The sequence below is a fragment of the Zingiber officinale genome, chromosome 3B (assembly GCF_018446385.1).
Source record: "Zingiber officinale cultivar Zhangliang chromosome 3B, Zo_v1.1, whole genome shotgun sequence".
NCBI classification, from domain to species: Eukaryota; Viridiplantae; Streptophyta; class Magnoliopsida; order Zingiberales; family Zingiberaceae; genus Zingiber; species Zingiber officinale.
The window spans coordinates 109,897,882-109,921,261 of NC_055991.1; the positions used below are offsets into that span (position 1 = coordinate 109,897,882).

At 37.4% G+C, this 23,380-nt stretch overlaps 2 protein-coding genes across 2 annotated transcripts; both read left to right on the forward strand.

The window, feature by feature from the left end:
• Positions 1-15,752: 15,752 nt before the first annotated feature.
• LOC121967278 (homeobox-leucine zipper protein ROC7-like) lies at positions 15,753-20,982 on the forward strand. The gene is made up of 13 exons (XM_042517391.1): positions 15,753-16,030; positions 17,130-17,178; positions 17,604-17,845; positions 17,934-18,051; positions 18,253-18,441; positions 18,541-18,927; positions 19,009-19,110; positions 19,199-19,396; positions 19,467-19,629; positions 19,735-20,000; positions 20,106-20,201; positions 20,283-20,647; positions 20,767-20,982. The coding sequence occupies exons 3-12, from the start codon at positions 17,613-17,615 to the stop codon at positions 20,640-20,642; spliced, it is 2,112 nt and encodes a 703-aa protein (XP_042373325.1). The 5' UTR covers positions 15,753-16,030; positions 17,130-17,178; positions 17,604-17,612; the 3' UTR covers positions 20,643-20,647; positions 20,767-20,982.
• A 1,079-nt stretch (positions 20,983-22,061) lies between these two features.
• On the forward strand, positions 22,062-22,872 carry LOC121968508. Its single transcript, XM_042518847.1, has one exon. The coding sequence runs from the start codon at positions 22,158-22,160 to the stop codon at positions 22,731-22,733; it is 576 nt and encodes a 191-aa protein (XP_042374781.1). The 5' UTR covers positions 22,062-22,157; the 3' UTR covers positions 22,734-22,872.
• Positions 22,873-23,380: the final 508 nt, after the last annotated feature.

Genomic DNA, 23,380 nt, shown 5'->3' on the forward strand with positions numbered 1-23,380 from the left:
ACTAGGGGTTGCAAGTCCCGAATTTAGCAGGGTTGTCTAGGCTATCCGAACCTAGGGACGACTGTGGGAGTCCAACCCAATGGATATCTAATCCATGCAGTGCGATGAGAAATAAAATACTGATATATATAGCTAACTGATATAACATGCTGTTTCTAGGTTATCTGAACCTAAAGCTAGGTTGTCTGAACCTAGAGGCGACTGTGGGAGCCCACCCATTGGACCGTAGTCCCATACAGCTAAAATAAACTGATTTACTGTTTTAAACGCTTCTAATGCATTTAACTGTAGTATTAAAATGCCTAAGTTGCATTTTTACGGATCTAGTTATTTTATCGAACACTTAGTGTGCCCCAACTCTCCTCTTTATTAGGGAGACCACCTTTAGGCACCCGACAACGTCTACAACCCCAACTGAAGAGGGTAGGCGTGTCCGGCCCATCTAAAGGTGCTCAACTAAATCCCTAAATCTGAGAGGAGGGTTAAAACACCCTACATGTCAACAAAATCTGCATATTACTAATCTAATGCATAGAAAATCCAAACGGAGCTATTATACTGCAGGTGAGGGGTTTCTTACCTCTTGATCGTAATTCTTACGATTCTATTCGCTAGAGTTCCGGTGGAGGTGATCCTCTCGACGATCCGATCACGTCTTCGCGTTCCTCTCCCGGAGAAGAACCTCTTTCGTGTTGGAGTCGTCGCCGGAAGGTGAACCGATGGACCTTGGGCTTGGTGTGCCGTGCGTGAGGAAGAGGAGAAGAAGAGGGCGCCGGCGTGAGGGTTTGAGAGGAGAAGGTGCCGAACCAAAATAAAAATAACCCAACTCCAACTTAAGTTTATTATTTATATTAAGTGGTTTAATGAACCCAACTCTAATATAAATATATTTGGTTCTCCTTTCTTTCAGCACGGCCTTACTGGGTTCACCGGTTACTAATCTTATCCGTAAACCATAGGTCTCGGGTTCGATTCCCGCCTAAGCTATTTTACGGTTCTACTTATTTTTGCTACTTCCGATACTCCGATTTTTCCGGAAAAATATCTAAAAATTCCAGAAAAATCCTAGAATAATTCTAAAATAGTTTTGAGAATTTTCGGGCGTTACAAGAACCAAGGCAGATGAAAATGCACACAATCGACCCACAGCCGGTGTGAACCCAGTATACAGACAGTTCAAGGAGCTTGGCCCGACAGAGTTCAAGGGCATTACAAATCCGATCACTACAGAGGGATGTATTCGATCCTTAGAAACAATCTATGACTTCATGCAACTCACGGATGCTGACAAGGTTAGGTGCGCCATATTCATGCTGCAGGATGACACTCAAATATGGTGGGAGGGTGCACACTCTGTGGTGGATCTGACTACTTTGACCTGGATGGGCTTCAAGGAAGTATTCTATGGGAAATATTTTACCACTAACAATCGAACACGACTGATGAGAGAATTCCTAGAGCTGCGGCAAGGAGACATGACAGTGGTCGAGTATGTCAAGAAGTTCGAGAGGGGACGATATTTTGTACCCATGTTCACAGGACAACCGGTCGAGGAGCTGAAACACTTCATTGAGGGATTGAGAGATGCTATTCGACACGATGTCAGGCTGAGTCGAGCTACCACGTTCAGAGAGGTAGTGGATCAGGCTTTGATGTCAGAAAGGGATCGAAACAATATGATCAAGGAAGCACAGAGTAAGAGAGCGGGATGTCAAGGGAGGGACCAGCAAGAGCCAAGCAGGAAGAAGCATTTTCCTGCTCAGTTTCAAGAAAAACAGTCGTAGAAATAGTCATAGACACGGCAACAACCTCAGGGACCGCAAGCAGCTGATGATACTGCTCCTAAGGTTGAGGACAAAGTTCGATGCCTCAAGTACGAGATGGTTCATGCACGACAGTATCTGATGGGTTTAGATGTTTGTTATATTTGCAAGAAGATAGGGCATTTTGCTAGGGATTGTCCTCAACTGAAAGAGTCAACCAAAGGAAGGGTATTTGCTATAACATAGGAGCAGGTGGATCTAGACGTGACCATTATCACAGGTATGATTTTTGTTGCCAACATACCTTCTCATGCATTAATAGATTCTGGAGCTACTTATTCTTTTATATCTGTGGCTTATACTGCCAAACTGGGCATTACACCTAGTCGAATGGTTATGAGATATAGCGTTTCTTTATCCTTCGGGGAAGAACTACACCAACAATAGGATGATAAGGAATTGTCAGATGATGATGCAAAACCATATAGTGTCTCCAGAATTTATTGTGCTAGAAATGGCAGAATTCGATGTGATCCTCGGAATGGATTGGCTGACTCGGCACGAGGCTGTCATCGATTACAAACAATAGACGGTCAGGTTGAAGCTACCAAATGAGAATTCTTCATTTTTTTATGCAACCCCAAGACTGACTTCCCCTCATATTATTTCAACGTATAAAGTTCAACGAATGTTGAGTAAGGGGTATAAGGGGCTTTTAGTCAATTTCATGGTTAATTCAGAGACTCGTCGACCAAGTTTGGAGGAGGTAGAGGTAGCTCGAGACTTTCCAGAAGTGTTCTCAGAGAATATTATGGGCATACCCCCTGTTAGAGAGGTAGACTTTGGGATAGAATTAATACCGGGAACCACACCAATGTCGAAAGTACTATATCGATTGGCGCCTACGGAAATGAAAGAACTGAAGGAGCAACTGTAGGAGCTACTGGACAAGGGTTTCATCCGACCGAGTGTGTCACCATGGGGAGCGCCAGTGTTGTTTGTTCGTAAGAAGGATGGGACCATGCGTCTGTGCATTAATTTTCAGGAGCTGAATCAAGTTACGATCAAGAATAAATACCCATTGCCCAAGATTGATGATCTATTCGATTAGCTACAAGGAGCAACGGTGTTCTCAAAAATCGACTTGAGATTAGGGTATCATCAGGTGAAGGTGAAAGGGGAAGACGTTCATAAAACGACATTCAGAACTCGATACGGACACTACGAGTTTCTAGTTATGCCATTTGGACTTACTAATGCCCCAACAGCATTTATGGACTTGATGAATTGGGGCTTTCAGCCGTATTTGGACTAGTTCGTTATTGTCTTCATTGATGATATATTAATCTACTCTCGGAGTCACGAGGTGCATCGTCTACACCTGACAACAGTGTTGCAAACACTGAAGGATAAGCGTTTGTATGCGAAGTTAAGCAAGTGTGACTTCTGGTTGAGGCAGATTCCATTTCTGGAGCACATAGTTTTAGAGAAAGGGATAGAGGTGGATCCAGCCAAAGTAGAGGCAATCAGGAATTGGGTTACACCGAAGAATGTTACCGAAATCCGAAGCTTCTTGGGGCTGGCATGCTACTATCGGAGGTTCATCCAGAATTTTTCACGAATCGCTCTGCCCCTGACTTCGCTGGCCAAGAAAGAGGTAAAGTATGAATGGGCATACCAGTGTGAGAGGAGTTTTGAGGAGTTAAAAGAAAGATTGATAACATCACCAGTGCTTGCAATCCTAGATGGTTTTGGACGGTTCGTAGTGTACACAGATGCCTCCAAGAATGGTTTAGGAGTTGTGTTGATACAGAATGGGAAGGTCATTGCCTATGCGTCATGTTAGCTGAAGGTGCATGAGTAAAGCCACTCTACACATGACCTAGAACTAGTGGTGGTCATTTTTATTCTAAAAATTTGAAGACATTACCTTTATGGGGAACGTTGTAAGATTTTCACAGACCATAAGAGTTTGAAATATTTTTTTCACACAGAAGGAACTGAATATGAGACAGAGACGGTGGTTGGAATTGGTGAAGGACTATGACTGCAATATTAATTATCATCCAGGTAAAGCTAATGTGGTGGCGGACACTATGAGTCGCAAGTCCGCGATGTTGTTGCAGATAACCACTCAGCAACAGTTGATATCAAAATTTCAATAGTTGAGTTTGGAAGTATTGGCATAAAATGAGCAAATTAGTTTGTCAGCACTGAGCATTAAATCAAACTTACTAGACCAGATCCGGATAGGACAAGTGACAGATCAACAGTTAATGGAATGGAAACGTAGGGATGAGGAAAAGGGTTGTGCTATCTATTCGACGGTGGATGGGGTCATTCCATACAAGGGCCGCATTTGAGTACCTAAGGTTGGTTCACTCAGGGAGGACATCATGATCGAAGCACATACCACTCCGTACTCTGCTCACCCCAGAAGCACGAAGATGTACAAGGATATGCAACTACGGTATTGGTGGCTAGGTATGAAGAAAGACATAGTCAAAGTAATTCATCAGTGCCTTACTTGCCAACAGGTGAAGACCGAACATCAGAGGCCAACAGGACTATTAGAACCGCTCCCAATTCCCATTTGGAAGTGGGAAGGTGTTTCCATAGACTTTGTGGTGGGACTACCAACCTCACCTAGAGGATCAAACATTGTGTGGGTTATTGTGGATCGAATGACAAAGTCGACACACTTTTTACTAGTAAAAACCATCTTCACTATGACGCAATATGCAAAACTGTATATACGAGAGGTAGTACGGTTACATGGAATTCCAGCTCAGATTATGTCAGATAGAGATCCAAAATTTACCTCCGGATTTTGGAAAAGTTTGCACCGTGGATTAGGTACAAAACTCACCTTTAGTACCGCTTTTCGTCCACAGATGGATAGCCAATCTGAACGGGTGATTCAGATTTTGGAGGATCTACTGCGAGCATGTATGATAGACTTCAAAGGAAGCTGGGAGTCAAAGTTGCCCCTGGTAGAGTTTACCTACAATAACAGTTATCAAGGCACTATATGTATGGCTCCGTATGAAGCATTGTATGGAAGAAAGTGCAGAATGTCATTGAATTGGGATGAGGTAGGAGAGAGGACAGTTTTGGGCCCAGACATAATAACTCACATAATGGATCTGGTGGCTAAGATTTGTGACAGAATGCAAGCAGCACAAAGTCACCAAAAGAGTTATGCCGATCAACGACGAAGGGATTTGAAATTCGTGGTCGGGGACCATGGATTCCTCAAGGTGTCACAGATGAAGGAGGTGTTGAGGTTCGGAAAGAAGGGGAAGCTCAGTCCAAGGTATATTGGGCCTTTCAAGATTTCGGAGCGGATTAAAACTCGAGCCTATCAGGAGTTCATAACGTGTTCCACATATCCATGCTTAGGAAGTATATTTCTAACCCTTCAGATGTGGTTGGTCATGAGTCCATGCAGTGGATGTCAGATCTGTCTTACGAGGAACAAGGAGATCAAGATGGTAAAGGTGTTATGGGGAAATCAGCTAATGGAGGAAGCTACCTGGAAGACTAAACTGGATATGCTCAATTGCTACCCCGAACTATTTGATAAGTCCAATTTCAAGGACAAAGTTTTTTAGGAGGGGGAGAATTATAAGGTCTCACGAGCACAATTAAAAAATTATTTACGAAAATTTTCGAAAGTCACGCGAGTGCTAATTACAGGATCAAATTATAAAAATTTTTCACGATTTTTTTTAGGATTTTAAATGAATTCGTAGGATAGGGTTTAATGGGATATATCAGTTAAGCTTAAAGAAAAGCTTGTTTTAACACCCAATTAAGTTAGGAGTTGATTAACGTGATTAGCCTAAGTAAGAATCAATTAACCTAGGTATAAAATCCTAGGAATCGTCGATTCTTCCGTCACTCCTCACTGTTCCCCCAAAACAATGTCAATTCTTCTCCCTGTCTAGCGCCGCCGACTTGACGGAGTATCTCGTCACACCCCATGCTCCAGCCAAGCATCTCCCCACGGCGACGAGCCGGGGAGGACACTACGACCGGACACAAAGACCTTTGCATACTCTCGGGTGGCGCAACATCACGAGGCTAGGGATTCTGGCGGTGACATGAGAAGAGAAAGGCAAGTATCCTTCTATATGATGGCATGAGATCCGTAGGGTAGAGGATAGGAGCTTAGGAGAGTATGATATGCTTGCCGATGATGACCGACTGGTTGAATGCGTTGAGATTTGGCGTTTTCGTACTTTGCTGGTTTCAATTGGGTTCTTGCGATTACTGGTGGTTTAAGTTCTGATCGGTGATGCTCTGGTTTTGTTTTATGGCATCGAAGTCGTGGATCAGAGTTGTTTTTGCTTATTCTTGTTGCTTCTGAACTGTTGCACAAATCGTTAGAGTTCTAAATCTTGATTGAAGATGTTTTGATTGTTTTCTTATTGCTGCGAAAAATGTCGGATTAGTGTGGATTCAATTGTTGTTGTTCTGTATTTCTAGATGAATAGATATGGTATCAGGTTGGATTCAACGATGTTCAGTCCTGTGAATAGACATAGATTTTTTTTTTTGGATTAAATCAAGAGATTTTAATGCTTCATATGGTTTTTGGTTTGTTTCATACTGGGATGTTATTCTTCTTCTACATATTGGATTTCGTGATTTTGGTCCAAGTTCTTAGTAGATACGGCTAGATTTGATGAAGTGCTGCTCCTTCCTATAGCTTCTAAATGTTTGGACAGAATGTTGGTATTTAAGCCTTGATCGCAGATGCTCTTGTTTTTCCTATTGCTTATGAGATGTTGGATTGAATTGGAATGTAGGAGTTCATTTTGATGTGGATTTCAATATGGTTACTGCTCCCCGTGAGGTCTTTGGATTTTCCTTGTAGTGTATCTGGCTTCCAGGTGGGTAATTAGGACTGGTTTCATATTTTCATTGCAAGTATTGATTTAGGTGCTAAATTCAGTTTTAGATTCCCTTTGTGTTGTATGTTTTTGTTGTTAAATGTAGATGTTTTCCCCTTTTAAGTCTTTAAGATGAGCATGATTAAGAAATGAATAGAGCTAAGTTCCTTAAGTAAATGTTTTGTACAAGTACTGTTCATGGATGATTGCAAAATATGTTATGGGTAGATCATGTTTATTAATTAAAGATGTTGGATGGATGTGTGCATGTGTGGTGACAGTACGGGATCGGTGCCCCAGGATGAGCTCCAAGGAGGACCCTTCCAAATTGAATGATAATTTATTTATGTTAACTTCGGCTATATGACTGCATGTTCTCTAGGAGGTACTTCTAGGATCATGATTATAAGCTGAATGACTGGCTCAAAAGGTGGTTACTACATGTGTGTCATATTCATCTTTGCTAGTAGTATAAATGTTTCTACTTAATATGTTTTCCTCTATTTCGTATTTAAATTTGCATTTGAAGTTATAGCTACTGATCCTACTTCTTATAGATATCATATCTTTCAGGGTTCATAGACTCATGATGCTTACGTTACAGGTGAGGGAAACACCTCCCAGGTTATGATGGGAGATATGCGGACGGAGTAGATGAGGAGGCGGGATGGACGCATGACACACTATCCGGACATCTTAGGAGTGCTGTGTAGGCTTGTTTTCTCATGAGTTTGTCTTATGATTGGTTGTATTGGTTCTTCCTAGTTCCTTTTATTAACTCTTTTCGGTTGATGCTACTGGTTATGTGGAGTACGATGGTTCTTTTGATGGGATCGCTACTTGAGTTCTTTTACAGCAATGATTTAGAGGGTTGTCCTTTATTTGATCTTTGTTTAAAAAAAACGTTGGGGAAAGGCTAGGGATGTTTCAATATATATATATATATATATATATCATGAGCTTATAAAGGAAAGATATCTCTGTTGGAGCAATCCAATGGTCCTTGCGACCATGTGTTTTGGTGTTTGGGCAAAGGGTTTAAATTAGGTTCACCCTTGTATTTGATATGTGTATTTGAGTTGTGAAGGATTGCAGGATATACATGTGATTCAGGTTGATGGTTTCAGGTCCGGTGAAGGATGGAGCGTCCGAGGGATTGTGGACAAGGCATCGAGGACAAGAGCCGAGGGAAGCGACTTTAAGGCATACACGAAGGATGACATTGGGGACGAGTTGCAGGCTTGAATGGATCCGAGGGACGAGAGCCAAAAGGAAGTAGGCTTGAAGGCAATGAGGTTTAGGCTGCAAAGAAGCATCGAGTGAGTCGTAAGGGTGAGGATCCGAGTGTTGAGTGATTGTACTCGAGTACCAGTTGAATGGTGTAGTCGACTGGTCAGTCGACTGGGAGCGAACAGAATATTTCTGTTCACTTGTCCAGTGTGGAGCAGTCGACTGGTACTTTTTACTAGTCGACTGGTATCGATCCGTTGGGATGTGACGGTCAAATTTCCACAGAGGGTAGTCGACTGATGGTTTTAGCAGTCGACTGATAGGCAGAGTTTTCAACCCGCGACCTATATAACCAAAGCTTGGGAGCTTAGTTATAGTTGACGAAATTAATGGTGGTAAACCCTAATTAGTAGTCTACTAGTTCTCAAGTGTTTGTGAGTGTTGTGGTGAGGTTTCTCCACCCACAAGGAGCGACTTGAGATAGCCAGAATTTGCCGGGGGCTAATCCACCGAAGCATAGGGATCACCTACTTTACGGACAACCATGGAGTAGGAGCCCTAATCTTCGAATCACGTTAAATGATCGTGTAACTTGGTTTGCATTTCTTGTCTTGTGTTTATATTAGCTTTCTACTTGTTTGTTTGTATTTTCGCTGCGTAACTAACAAGTGTAGGAAGAAGCGATCGATTTGGGAGTGTCGTCTATTCAACTCCCCTTCAAGCCGGCCACCGATCCCCTACAATCTCTAATCATATGAGATATTTTGGGAAAAACTTAAAATTATATTCATAAGAGTTTAAATTTAAAGTGGATAATATTATACTATTATAGAGATATCTAATTTTTTTTTTCATTCTAATAAAAAGCTACTAAGGTTAGATTTAAAATTTCCTAATAAAAAGATACTAAGCTTAGATTTAAAATTCTCATACTCTATAAATACATCATAGTTCGAGTCCAGATTTAATAAATTAATTGATAATTTTTTTAATAGATGATTGATTTAAAATTGCTAGACTGATTGTCAAGAATGGATAGTTAATTTAAAAATATGGACGAGCGTCAATTGAATATCCAATGTCAATTAAAATAAACTTGAGATAAAACTCTACTAAAAGTACTTTAAGAAGGAAAAAGAGGTGAAAAAAACGGTGAGAGTATAAGTAACAAAGCATGGCCTTGAAAAATTCAAACACCGATGTGACTTTAGATCCTCTGTCCCTAAATTTTTTTATTCCCGTATTTTTTATCGATTGGACGGATCAAATTATATTTCAAGGATGCATTACACATCATGAGGATATTACACACATCTTAAAGATGTCATGATGACTTGAGATGTAATCTGATCCATCCGATCGGTAGGGGATACAGGGATAGAAAAATTTGGAGATAGAGGATCCGAACTGCATCGATGCACCCTTAGAACTCTTTTTTTTTTTAATAAATTAATTAATTAAATCATTAAAAAAAAGTACACTGAGTTTAATACACCATCCACTAAAACCAAATTTGAACAATTGTTTAATTCAAGTGAGTGAATTTTCAATTGTTTTTGTTACTACTTACTACAAGACGAGAGATGGAGGAACCAAGTGTAAAAAAGGGTGTATTTTTTTTTTTAAATTAAAAGCATCAAAAGGTTTTTTTTAATTATGTGTTTATTTTTCAAAAATAATAAAAAATTTTATAGAATCGTAATAATTTTGTAATGTTTTAAAGCTAATCTTTATGATACATTTGAATTCAACAAATTCATATTTTATCTCTGTAGAAATTTGAATTATGAGATTCAAATATTTAAATAATTTTAATTCTAAAACCTGACCTTTTTTTTAAATCTAAACAATTCATAAGCCCATTTTTTATAATATAATACCTTAATTTATTGAAATTAAGATAAATAAGGAAATTACTTCAAAAATTAGTTTATAATATAAAAATATTATTTTCTAATTATTTTGATTGAAATTTATTCAGTTTGGTAGCTCTCGAATGTAATATTTTATTGGTGACAAAAGACGAGGAGCCTGGGAGGAGCCACATTGGGGCTGGAGTGAACTTTAGAAAAATAAAAAAAATTCATCCCTATACATTTTTTCCTTAATTACTCCCTATTTTCTCCTATGCACTTTCCATTAAATCAAAATTTTTGATTTTGTTTAATTAAATTTCCAAAACACATATCAATTTATTAGGAATTTTAATTAAATTAAAATTTTATAAACTCCACACGCTACCTCTTATTTTTTTCTCATCTTATTTTTTCTCTTATCCGCAGAGTCACAAGTGTCACCGTCCCTCTACCTCCTTGTTTTTGCTCTTATCTGCAAAGTCGTAGGTGCGAAAGATTTTAATTTTGATCCTCTTTTTCTGTCACTAGATTCAAATAGATCTGTTTATTTTTAAAATGGATTTCTTTCGAGCAATCGAGCTCCTTTCTCGGCGACGTAATCTCTCAATTTCTTGAAAATCTTACATTATCATTCACATGATATTTTATATTCATGTCCTATACAGGTATTTGGCAGTAACTCGACGAGTACAAGCGCGACATCCCTTCTCTCGAATAGCACACGATATCGGTACAACCATTATCATATGTATATTTTCTTTTGATATTATCTATATGAGTCAACTACTATTTTTTATTTTAATAAATTGTTTAAATTTATTAACAGATTTATTAATTAATTTTATTAGTTTTATTTAATGAGTTTGTTGAACAGGAGTTGGTTGAAAAAATTGATAATGATATAATAATTAATGAGTTTGGTTATAAGAAAAATTGAAGAGCACAATTTCAATAGTATTTTTTGCTTATGCTTTAATTTTAAATGTATTGAATATTAGATACTATTGTTCTATAATTTTGAAAAATTAATAATCATTTTTTGTTTATATTTTTGAATCAATTAATTTATTATATCTCGATGATCAATTCCAAGTAAATTTAGATTCTGGCTACAACTTTGGCGAGGAGGTAAACTATTTAGTCTTTGGAGTAACTAATATATAAGAGAGATATTTATTTTGGATTTGAACCCTAAATCTAATGCTATAAATGAACCAAGCGTTCGTGAACAAGCTTAGTGTTTGGATTGGTTAGAGCTTGTTTATGTTCGTTCAATATACATAAGATTAATTAAATAAACAACCTTGAACAACTCGTTAAGCTAAATAAATAAGCTTGAACACATATGTGGTCAGCTCGTTAACGTTCGTGAACAACGTTCATGAACAATGTTCACGAATCATATTCATTAATAAATTTTTTTTTAATATACTAAATAAATAATAAAATAAAATAAAATAAAATAAATAAATAAATTTAAATTATCAAGCTCAATAATCAATCAAACAATCTTGAATTGAAAATTTGATAACATTTAAACGAACCAAATTCGAATAAAGCTCAAATCAAGTTCGAACTAAGCTCAAGTCAAATTTGAATTGAGAGTTTGATAACATCTAAACGAAACAATCTCAAGCCAAACTTCAAACAATCTCAAGCTCATAAAAAAAGTTTGGTTCATTTTAAGTTCGGCTCGGCTTGATTATCTTAGTAAATAAATTTGAACACCCAAAAACTCGTCTCGACTCGACTTGTTTATAGTCCTATCCAGATCTCATGTTGATAATATCTATATGCTAACTACTAGACCGCCCCTAAGGAATATTTTAGAATGTAAAATTAGTTCTGGATATAGTTACCAGTTTTCCTTAATATATATTTTTTTTGTAAAATAGTTTTTTCATATATTTGGAATATTTAAATTTTATCAGCAGTCTGCACATGGAGGGGGCCTTTGAATTCGGCCCTCATTTAATATGTATTCAATGCTAAGACTAATTCATTATATATATATATATATATATATATATATATATATATATATATATATATATTATTTACTATTCAAGATTTATAATTTTATATGTTTAGGATACAGTATTAATGAAATTGAAGAAAATAAATATAATTATTAATATGTTCTTATTAATCTCGTTCATAAAGCTATCAATTCTTATGTGCCATTTTTATTCAGCAAATGATTAAATTATTAAAATTTAAAAATTTTAATTAAAATCTTCAGCACTTCCTTTCAATCGTTGGCAAAAATATTTTATAAGATCTGTTTAATACTTTCTGATAAGTTACTCATTTCCAAAACAATAAATTCGTGCACACGTGGCACATGAAAACAGGTTGAGGATTTCGTCTCTTCCTTCCAAATAATAAAAAAAAAAAAAGGAAAAGGAATTATTCCTGCACCTTCCGACCACATGAATGTTTGAGGTTTGATTTATTGTTGTATTTATTATTTAATATTTTCTTAAATTGGCTAATCAATTAAGATGAGTTTTTTTTTTTAATTTTCATAAAAAGAGGACCCCTACTTGCCATGCCAGTACATCATCTTTTTGCAAGTCAATTTAATGTGATCCCCTTGGCTAATTCTCAAGAGAAATTCTCTAGCGAAAGCATAAGAGTGGAATTAATTACATCTATTTTGTTTCCTTAGTTTCTCTCTTCTTCTTCTTTTTCTTCAATCTTCCTTTTTCTCCTATCGATTCTTCTCCATTTGAAGAGGTACTTATTAGGTAAAGACTTCTTTTGTTATAGTTTTCCTCTTATTTATTTACTTCTTAACTTCCTCCCTTTAATGTTGATGGTATAGAAGCATTTCTTCTTAACTTCTTTTTAATTTGAAAGGACTTCGTTTACTCTATGTTTTTTTTTAAAAAAAAATCTTTTCATCCGAAGTCTACCCAAGAGCCTTAGAAATAGGGCTACATTTTTTTTTTTAAGGAATTTCATGAATGATTTTATGGAACCTTAGAAGCATATATAAGGCTCCCCAAGAAAATAGGTTAATTTTGCTCCCATCCAATCAACTAAAATAACTTGAATTTGACTGTTCAAGAATGAATGACCGTTATACCACTAATGGTGGTTAAAGGTGATTCACTCTTCCCAATATCTCCGTCAGCCCGTCTCCAGATTAACACAGAACATATATTTCAAAAGGCCGTTATACCACCAATGATTACATTACAAGTTGATTGAAAATCTAATCCAATTGAGTATGTATGCCTCCTTTCTATTCAATAAACTCTCACATTCAATCGTCTTACTAGTCAACATAACTAGCTAGTCTAGTAGATTCATTAGTCGACAAAACTAGTCTAGTGAACTGAGTCAAACTTGCACCTCGTGCCATTCTTCTCCCCTTAACTATGGATCCACCTCCCTTTAGGCCCCTGAGCCATTGATTCCACCGTTAACAATCACATCCACAACCACCACCAAACACTCCTCGCCCTAGAGTGTTTTCCAAGTTCCTCAAACTCTAAGACTCAGTCTTGGCCTCTAAGTCATTGAATGCAAAAACCAACTCGGTCACATCAATCACCAAGTTCTACGAACTCTAAATGCACTATTCTAATTAAGTCCCTGCACATATCAAAAACACAATAGTCTAATTAACTTAAACCTTTTGTCGAACCCATCAAAAGAAATTATTTGAATCTAACCACTTTAGAACATCATTTCACCAACAAATTAGTCATTGAGGGAAGAAGAAGGATTATTAAGGCATGTTGAAGAAGTGAAGGAGGATCAAACCCTCAACTCTCATGCAAGTCGAATTTGAATTCTATGTGTGGTTTAGAAGATTAGATAGAATCAGTCTAAATAAAATTTTCTCCTTAGGACTTTTAATCTATGTTATTTCATCAAAATAAGTCAACAATGGTCATTGTGAAAAATGTATATATAGAATAGAACTAGAAAGTTTCACTAAAATTGCATGCATATTCATATTAGTATTTTCTCATCATACCACATGTGTTATGTTTAATTGGTCCAAAATAAATATGAAATATTGTAGTGTTTCTAGATAGGAAAAAAATAAATTAAACAATTTGGTGAACCTATTTAGTTTTTTACATAATTAGAGCTTAAACTTTCATATACTTATAATAACATTAATTATCTCATGATACTATATTTGGTCAATAATTATTTCTTCCATCTCAATAACCATTATGAAAACTAGATAGAATAAAATTGAACTTTTATGAACCCATATGGCATGATATTTACTATATGTGTTCCATGATTATTTCTTTCAAGAATAGATCTAAATGGCCATTATGAAATTGGTTAGAATGAAGCATATTTTAGTAAAACTATTTAATTTTCTAATTTTGCTCATAGTTACAATTCAAATATTTTGTTGATCATTATAATTGCATCATGTCATGATAGTATATGCGCTCATGATCGTATATATTCTCAATAATTATTTCTTTCGTAAAAGGTCACATGACCATTATGAAAAAGGCAAAATGAAATTGAATAGTTTTTGGCAAAAAAAAGTCTAATTTTTAATTTTACTCATAATTACAACTTAAATTCTCATGATATATATGTTATTAATTAATGATGTGTTTCCAATTAAGATACTATTGATGAAATTTATACAGAATAAACTGGATAGTTTTGATAAAGCAGTTTATTTTTTTTTTATGTTTCTCTTAAAAGAAACCCTAGCTAATTTGATTGATTTTTTACATTAGAATGATTTTTCATCATAGTACATTTAGTTGGTGTGAATCGGTTGTCACATTTTGCATGGATACATAGACATAAACTATACAGTTTGATAAAAAAAAAAAATAAAACCCTATTTTTAAATCTTGTTATGAATTACAATTAAAAATGTCTCTACCCAACAAGTATTATAGTAAACCACAATGACAGAAATAGTAAATCAGCTATAATGATAAATAAGATAGATTGTGAAAGATTCTGGTTAGAATTGTAATATATTATATACAAACTAAAGGATATATTTATAACTATCAATCTCTAAAGTACAATATAAAATGAGATAATAGCTCATGAATCGTTGACCTGAATCTATTGCTATGTTATGACCTCTTACTTGTTGCCGTAGTATCCCGTAAGCACAGCGGATGTCTTCCATAGGATTGAGCCGGTGAACACGTTCCTTCTCAATGGGGAGAAGAAGCTAGAAGAGGAGAGCAAGGTTCAACATGCCCTAATGAACCTTATCTCTTCCCTTTTATACTTGGCCAAACTTATGAGAATTATCCATCATAAAAGCCCATGTCTCATTAACAACCAATCAATGTTAATGAACCGGGTTATTGGATCTACACATTAAATCCACATCCATTTAATTCAAACATCCATTTAATTCAAACATTCTTTATATGCTTGAAGCATTAGATCATTTAATTAGGTTTAGTTACTTTAATGACAATTAGGTGTGTGTGTCAATCAAGTGTGAGTCCACCCATATGGAGACTAAGTCCACCCATGTGGATTTAATTGGATATAGTCGACCTATGTAGACTTAATCCTACAATCTCCCACTTGGACTATATTTTTCCTTATACGTCACACAATCCCTAAGTTGAGCTCAACATATCAAACTTTATGGGTTAAATATCCCTAAGTGAACTAATATATGAGAGACCACTAAAAGCATTGAAAATAAATGTACTCGTCAGAGAATTTTGAAAGAAAACCTAACTTTGTTTTCTCAAACAAAAAACAAAAAATTTGTTATGTGCTTGAAAGCATTAAGCATGAACAAGTAAAATTTGTGTGCTAATTAGATCTAAAAAATTGTTTAATTGGCAACTGAACAGATCCAAGAAAAAAAAAACAAAAGTTATTAGATTTTCATTTTGACTTGGTTGACAAATTCAAACCATAAACACACAGGTTGCTGCTCTTCTTTATTTCTCCTCCTCCTCTCAAGCAGCATGACCAGCCCATCAATAAATGCAATTCCACCCTCTCTTCACCTTCTGCAATAACTCCTCTCTTCCCATTTCTCCACCCTCTTCCCTTGCTTTCTCCTCCCCTCTTCCCCTAAATTCCTCCACCTTCATCAAATAATTAAGTGTTGAAGAAGAAGAAGAAGAAGAAAAAATTTAAGCTTATATGTAGCTCACTGTCTTGCTTGAGATTCTATTAATGCATGCACACATTCATGCTTCTTCCTCCTCCATTAATGGTGATAAAACCATCTTGTCATCTTCCTCAATCATGAGCTCTACTTGAATGAAACACTGCCTCCACTTTGGCATTTCCTCAGGTGAGCCTCTTTCTATCCATAATGACTATAAGTATAAGATAAATCAGACACCCAACTGTTTGTCTATTTATTTATTTATTTTCCTTTTTGCATACACATGTTCTATGAGTCGACTTTGCTTGAGCTCTTTTCGCCCTGATCGTATCTGAAAAATTATACATTCTTAGGGTGCACTGCACTTGCCTTGCCAGAGTTGTGAGAATATATTTTGGATCGGGTAGACCTTGCTACTTGCCAAGTTTTCAGTACCGATTTTGGCTATAAAACCAGGGATGGAGGTGGTGAGTTGTGTGCATGCATTACATTAATTAGGGGTTTAGGTCGAGTTCTAGCCATGAATTCACAAAGAATGGATGGAAGGGTTAGGCTCTTTTGTGATCATGAAAATTTCTTTTATCATGTGTTTAGCAATAGATCTATTTGTGGTCTAACTCAAGTATATATAGAAAATGCTTGCTTCATGTGTTTTCATCTCCTTTCGCACTTAGAGATAGTTTTCATATAGTTGTTGTTCTAATGATGTAAATACTTTTGGCGATCGGGAACTTTTCCTTGACTTCGTGATAGCATCGAGTGCTAACGAACTTTTGTGTAACAATCACCCTAATTTGACTAGTCATCAATGATCATCTCTATACCAATCTCCATAATTTGGTAAGTCATCGCCAAATAGACTATTCTTGCTTATAGTTTTCATTTTGATCATTTCAATTTTTGTTTAATTCTTTTGTTAATTTCAAATCGGAGAAGGGTTACAAATTGTTTTATGCTTATATATTTCTAATTTTATTTAAGATTATTTATTTGTGGAACTATGAAATTTTTTTTCCTTAACTACTTCAAGCCTAATTTATCTCACTTATCACTACCAAATGTTCTTAATGACAAAATCCTCTATCGAAATGAATTACTTAAAAAAAAGAAAAAAGAGTTATCATTGTCTTCTTTACTATGTGCCTACAAAGATGGTTGTTTGGTTTTATGTAGCTATAACTTTACTCATGGTCATTTTATTTTGGAAGCTTGCTTACTATTTTTGCTAATTGTCTCTATTTTCTTTGTTCCGATATTTTTTTAACTCTTTGAATATATTTCATAGGTTATTACCTTCTTATTCTTGCTCCTTGCTTGCTGATCGAGTGTCTAAGGTAATATACACATGATTTTCTTGAAGATATTCACTTAGTTTGTCATATGCACTTTCAATCTATGGTAATCTATTGAATTGTTGAAATCTTGTTGAAGGTATCCAAAGAGAGTATTCTCTATTTTTCCATTATTGTTAATCCCTAATTTGTTATTTAATTCAATTATTTTGAGAGAAATTCTATGATCACTCTTCCACTAGATGTCTCTATTAAGGTTGTTTAGGCTTGGGTAGCTACGAGTTTAATCGGTTCATTTATTTAACAAGTTTTATCATGTCAATCACATTCTTGGATCATCAAATCATCCTAATTGAATAGGGGATCAACAAATAGACTAATTTTGGTTATATTCTCTATCGGATGTATAGATCGACAAGTAAATTGTTCTAACCAATTGTGATGATATACTTGTTTGACATCTGTAGTCACAATTCATGGACATGACCGAGGAGCAAGAGCAGCAACTACAACAGAATGTTATACTAAATGAGTCAACAATGATAGATCAATTATTCGATAGCATTCTGGATGGTACCGATCGCTTCCCTAACTCCCTAAGAACTGATGTGATCATGATCAGATCCGACATTGCGGAAGATTCTCAGAATCTTGGGAAGAGAAAGATCAATCATAGACATACGACGGAACAAATCCAACGACTCGAGGAGTACGATTGTTTTTTAATTTATCTATTATATCTATATTGGCTCCATAAAAAAAAATTAACATTATATTTTAATGATTATTTATTTTAGGTTTTTTCAAGAATTTCCTCATCCGGATGATAAACAAAGGAAGGAGTTGGGGCAAGAACTCTGTCTAGACCCAATGCAAGTGAAATTTTGGTTCCAAAACAAGAGAACACAAATAAGGGTGAGAGGATCATGTTTCACACTCGAACTAAATTAGTTGATCGAATCATAAACTCAATAGCTTTATCTTTTACCTGTCCACTTTGCTTGATTCGATCTATGCCTACTTCTATTCTAAGACCTATGATATTATTGCATATGAAACACACTTTCAATTGTATTTAACTTATTTAAATTGATTTACATCAAAATTCTAATGTAGAATCAACTTGAGCGAGAGGAAAATCAAAGGCTGAAAGAAGAGAATGAGCTTCTTCTATCCGACAACTTGAAGTTGAAGGAAGCACTCAACAGTGCTTGTTGTCCCAACTGTGGTGGCCTGCCCTCACTCGGTGAGATCTCTATCGACGAGCAACAACTACTAGCCGAAAACAGTCGTTTACGAGATCAGGTATTATTATTACTATAAGCATTGATCAGGCTTCAGTTGAGCAACAACTACTATAAGCATCGATCAAAATCTTAACATATTTATTTACGTTTACGATAGATCGAAAGAGTCACCGCAATGGTAGCAAAGCGCACAGGCGCACAGCTGATACCGTCCCAAGCAGCTGGAGTTGGAGCTCAACCAAAATCGGATTCGGGTTCGGGTTCGGGTTCGAGCAAAAAGAATAGACCTGAGTTTGGGAAGTCGGCAGCTATTGCTTTGGCTGAGCTTGCCATGGAGGAGCTTCTGACACTGGCTAAGCTGGGCGAGCCGATGTGGGTCGTCGGCCGCGACGGGCTCACTGAAGCCTTAAACCAGGCCGAGTATGCCCGAGCTTTCAAAAATGGGCTCGGACCTAAGAATGTGAACTTGAGTACCGAGGCCACCCGGGCCACTGCCATTGTGGCCGTGCCTGCAGAGACGCTGGTGGACATGTTCATGGACGTGGTAGGCAGATTTGGTTATGGAAATGTTTAACACGGAGCAGTGCGAGGTCTTCTTATCTTTGTGGATTTTGATGCTGTGCAGGATAAGTGGATTGCGTTGTTCTCCAGCATTGTCACAGGAGCAGCCATTGTGGAGGTGTTTTCCGATGGAGCAGCGGGAAGCTACGACGGCACTCTGCAATTGGTAAAGTTTTCAACTTTGGAGGTTCTTCTTCACTAATCCGATTATCTTGTCCAATCTTGAAGCTGAATTTTTTTTTGTCTTTCTACAGATAACGGCTGAGTTACAGGTCCCAACGCCTCTCGTTCCTGTTAGGGAGGGCTTGTTCTTGAGGCACTGCAAGCAGCATGAGGGAGGAGTGTGGGCTGTGGTTGATGTTTCCTTCGAAGTGCGCCAAAATCCCATGGCTAAGTTCCGGAGAAGGCCCTCCGGATTCATCATTCATCAAATGCCTAATGATTGCTCAAAGGTGGACCTTGGATCAATGAATTAGAAGATTGATTCTTTCACTTCTGATTCTCATTTTACGTGGCTTGTAGGTCATATGGGTGGAGCATGTTGAAGTGGATGGCGGAGAGGTTCATGACATGTACAAGGGAGTCGTCAAATCTGGTCTTGCATTTGGAGCAAAAAGATGGTTAGCGAGAATGGAAAGGCAATGCGAGAAATTAGCCAGTCTCAGCAATTCCACTGCTTACATAGGTACTGCTGTTTCATTCTTCTTTTCATAAACTAAAACTCCAAAAATGCTTGGTCTCACGGATTAACTATATATTCTTTATAAATTGTCTTCTATGTCTTTGGTAGGGAACGCTGAGGGAACCAAGAACATACTAAAGCTATCGGAAAGGATGGTGATGAGCTTTTGCAGTGGTGTAAGTGGCTCTCTGATTCACCAGTGGACTGAAGTAACTGGTGCTGCTACAAATGAGGTGATGATCAGGAGCAGGAAGAACAATGGAGACCCAGGGAGACCTGCCGGCACTGTACTTGGTGCCAGCACTTCAATCTGGTTGCCAACCACTCCCAAGAGAGTTTTCGATTTCCTGAGCAATTTGGCGACGCGCAACCAGGTGCATAAGGCTAAATACTTCGGTGCCTTTTCTGAGCTGATCGAGTGGATTTATCTTTAGCTACTTAATTGTCTTTGCTCAAATTTGATTGTTCATGTGAAACAGTGGGACATTTTGCTGCATGGAGCCATGGTTTATGAAGCAGCTACCGTTTTAAACAGCCAAGAAGAAGGCAACTGTGTCTCCCTACTTGCAGTTGGAGTAAGCAAAACTTGTTTATCTTGCTTTTGAATTACTTCTGAATTGCCAGTATGATCACTAATTTATCGGTGTTAAATCTAGCTTCCTGGCCAGGGAAACACGACGATGATACTACAAGAGATCTGCAGTGACTCGACTTGCACATACATGATTTATGCTCCTGTCGATACTGCCATAATCAATGCAGTGCTTAGTGGTGGAGACCCCAACTTTGTCGCACTGCTGCCTTCAGGCTTCGTCATATTCCCTGATGAAAATTCTTCCATGCAAAATGATGAGGCTAAACGTGAGGGGTGTCTTCTTACTGTGGCATTTCAGATCTTTATCGACTCAGCTCCTGATTCTAGGATCCCTGCTGGAACTATAGACATAGTGAACAGCCTTTTGTCTTGCACCTGTAGCAGAATAAGAGCCATTATCTCATCCAATAATCTTCAGTAATACGGGTAAAAAGAATTGTAGCTTTTGGATATGTCATTGATTGGTGGTTAGGTTCACAAGCAATGTACTTGTTTTTCATTCAACAACTCATCCCTTTACATAATTTTGTGGCCAAATTTTACAGGAGCAACTGGAGCATCTGCAAATGGGAATTCAAGACTGCCTGTACTTTCTTACTCATCTGTTCAAACCTTCAGAGTCTTCAATAATAATAATAAAAAGAACAAAACTGCACGACTCACCAATTTTTCTGTCCCAACTTTGTGACTGTAATCCATGAACAAAAAAGTTACATGCCCATCGTGGTTATGCAACTTGGTCTTGTTTGCCCATTGTTGAACTTGAAAGTTTGTCTGTCTCTCTTAAGCAGGATATTTTGGATGAATAATGCTTGCGTATCACCATCAGATTTGCTTGTCTGTGCTATGGATTCAAGTGTCGATTCTTTCATTTCTACGAGGAATGGCGCTCGCACTCGAGTTTCACATCTAATATGGTACGAAAACATCTAGTGAAATAAAATTCCCAAGGTCCGATAGAATTGGTCATTTAAAGAAACTATTACATACGTGTAAAAGTCGTAGGAAACTAACTTGCTAGATGATTTTTTTTGTTCTTGAAAAGAACTTTGTGTAGTCTGTGAGCGTTAGAGGTAAAGGCTTTTTTCCCCATTTTTTTACCGTTATTTAAAGTTCTCGAATCTAGATATTTAATTTTTATAATCGAGGCTAATCCTAAAAATGACTGATCTAAATCTATAATGGTTTCTCACATGATGGAATCAAGAAGTACAAATGAATTTTGATGGATGACTCATGGTCATAAGTTTTTCAATCTCCTTAAATATAATATGTGAGTGAGATTTGAACCCTCGTTGTCTATAAAATTATCATATTTATTATCATTGTATTGTAGTCCCGGAGACACGATAAATGACTATCACAACCACAACATAAGTAGCGGATTATATAAGTTTTATGGTACTTTTCTCCTGGTGAAATAGACTTGGTCAGTCCATATTATATAGAGATCAAGAATAATCAGTGAGATGAACGTGGAGATATTCACATTCCATTTTCCCATCGCTATATTTGCTCCAACTAAATTGACTATAATAAATTATTGGAGTATCCCGAATGCTTCTAAGAATCAATTTTCTCTTTCAATATATTTCAGTATATAATAGATTCCCAAAATATGGTATCCATTAACAAAAAAAAATGGTTAAAATATATTTATTCCCTGAATCCGCTGAACCGGACAAAAGGTTCGGTTTCGAAACACTATAAGAAAGGGGCTAATTCTGTCCGACCATATCCACGTGGGAGTGGCCCCGCGGTAGTGGATGGAATCTACGCAGGGCCCACTGCCCATGAAATTTTTTGTTTTCTCGGATAAAATGAAATGAAATGAAACGAAACAAGAGGCAAATGAGCACGAAGCCTCGCCGCCGTTATAAATAAAGTGCGTCATCGCCTCCCGCAACCTCATGCGTCCGGCGTTCGACCCATCGCGATGAGGCGCAGTTACGGCGAGGGACGGTTCCTCGCTTCCCCCTCCGGAATCGGCTCCGGCGTCCAGACCGGAAGGGGCAGCGACCTCCACGACTTCTACGAGGAGGACGTATGGACCGCCTCTCCCGAGGTTTCCCATCACCACCTCTCCGACGACGTCGTTGACGACGACGATGACGACGACAACGACCGCTGGCATGACGCGAGCGTTGTCTCCGATATCCGGTGGGTCCACAGGAAGGTCGGTGGCCTTTCTCTCGCCTTAGAGGACTCCTACCATGGCACAGACGCTCGCCCTCTGCGGAAAAGGCGGCAGTGGACGTTGCCGGCGTCGGCGCCGGTGGACGTGCCGGCCTGGCCGAGGCATCACTTGCCGGGATCGGGTGGGCCACCGTCGGAGACAGAGGAGGAGGAAACGGAGGAGGATTGGATGCCGCCGCATGAGTACTTGACGCGGGCCCACGGGCGGAGCACGGCGACGGCGTCGGTGTTGGAGGGCGCCGGGCGGACGCTCAAAGGCCGCGATATGAGCCGGGTCCGGGATGCCGTCTGGAGTCAGACCGGCTTCTTCGGCTGAACCCGACCGCTTGATTATTGCTATGTTTTTGTGTAATAGCCGTGATTTGGCCATGTAAAAGTCCGATTCAATTGTTGCCAATGAGCTCAATGTTGTAAATTGTTGGTAATTGTAATTTATCTTTAGTTTTTCCCTTTTTTGTTTTTTGGAATCAATTCATGAATCTAGCAAACTCAAGCAATAATTACTATAGTGCGGATCGAAGCTACTAAAAGAAATTTAAAATTAAGTTCAAGAACTAATAATTAATTTATAAAATTTTAAAGCATTTATAATATATTTAAAATAATCAAATTTTTATATTTTTTTTATATTAAATAAATATTTAATCTAATTTATGAGGACAATAAATTTTTTAGTTGAGCTCTATAAAACAATTTGAGCTAATTTCGACCTCGATAAAATCTTTAATAAATAAATTTGAATAAACTCTAGAAATAAATCAACACACTCAAATACAACATAGTTAAACCCAACTAGTTTAGGGAGGAAGAGAGCTTCACATGCAAAATTGTATCAAACCCCTTGATTATTGTCGAAATAAATCTCTCTTAATTGGCTTGATTTTGAATGAAGTCTCTTTCTCGTCAGTGGCATGCGGTCCTAGTGGAGGATGATTCATGTTGAATGCAATAATTGAGGATGGT

Coding starts and splice junctions, on each gene's coding strand:
- LOC121967278 (XM_042517391.1), top strand. CDS start 17,613: ATGGACATGACCGAGGAGCAAGAGCAGCAACTACAACAGAATGTTATA. Junction 19,397..19,466: donor TGCCTAATGATTGCTCAAAG/GTGGACCTTGGA, acceptor CGTGGCTTGTAG/GTCATATGGGTGGAGCATGT. Junction 20,001..20,105: donor ATTTGGCGACGCGCAACCAG/GTGCATAAGGCT, acceptor CATGTGAAACAG/TGGGACATTTTGCTGCATGG.
- LOC121968508 (XM_042518847.1), top strand. CDS start 22,158: ATGAGGCGCAGTTACGGCGAGGGACGGTTCCTCGCTTCCCCCTCCGGA.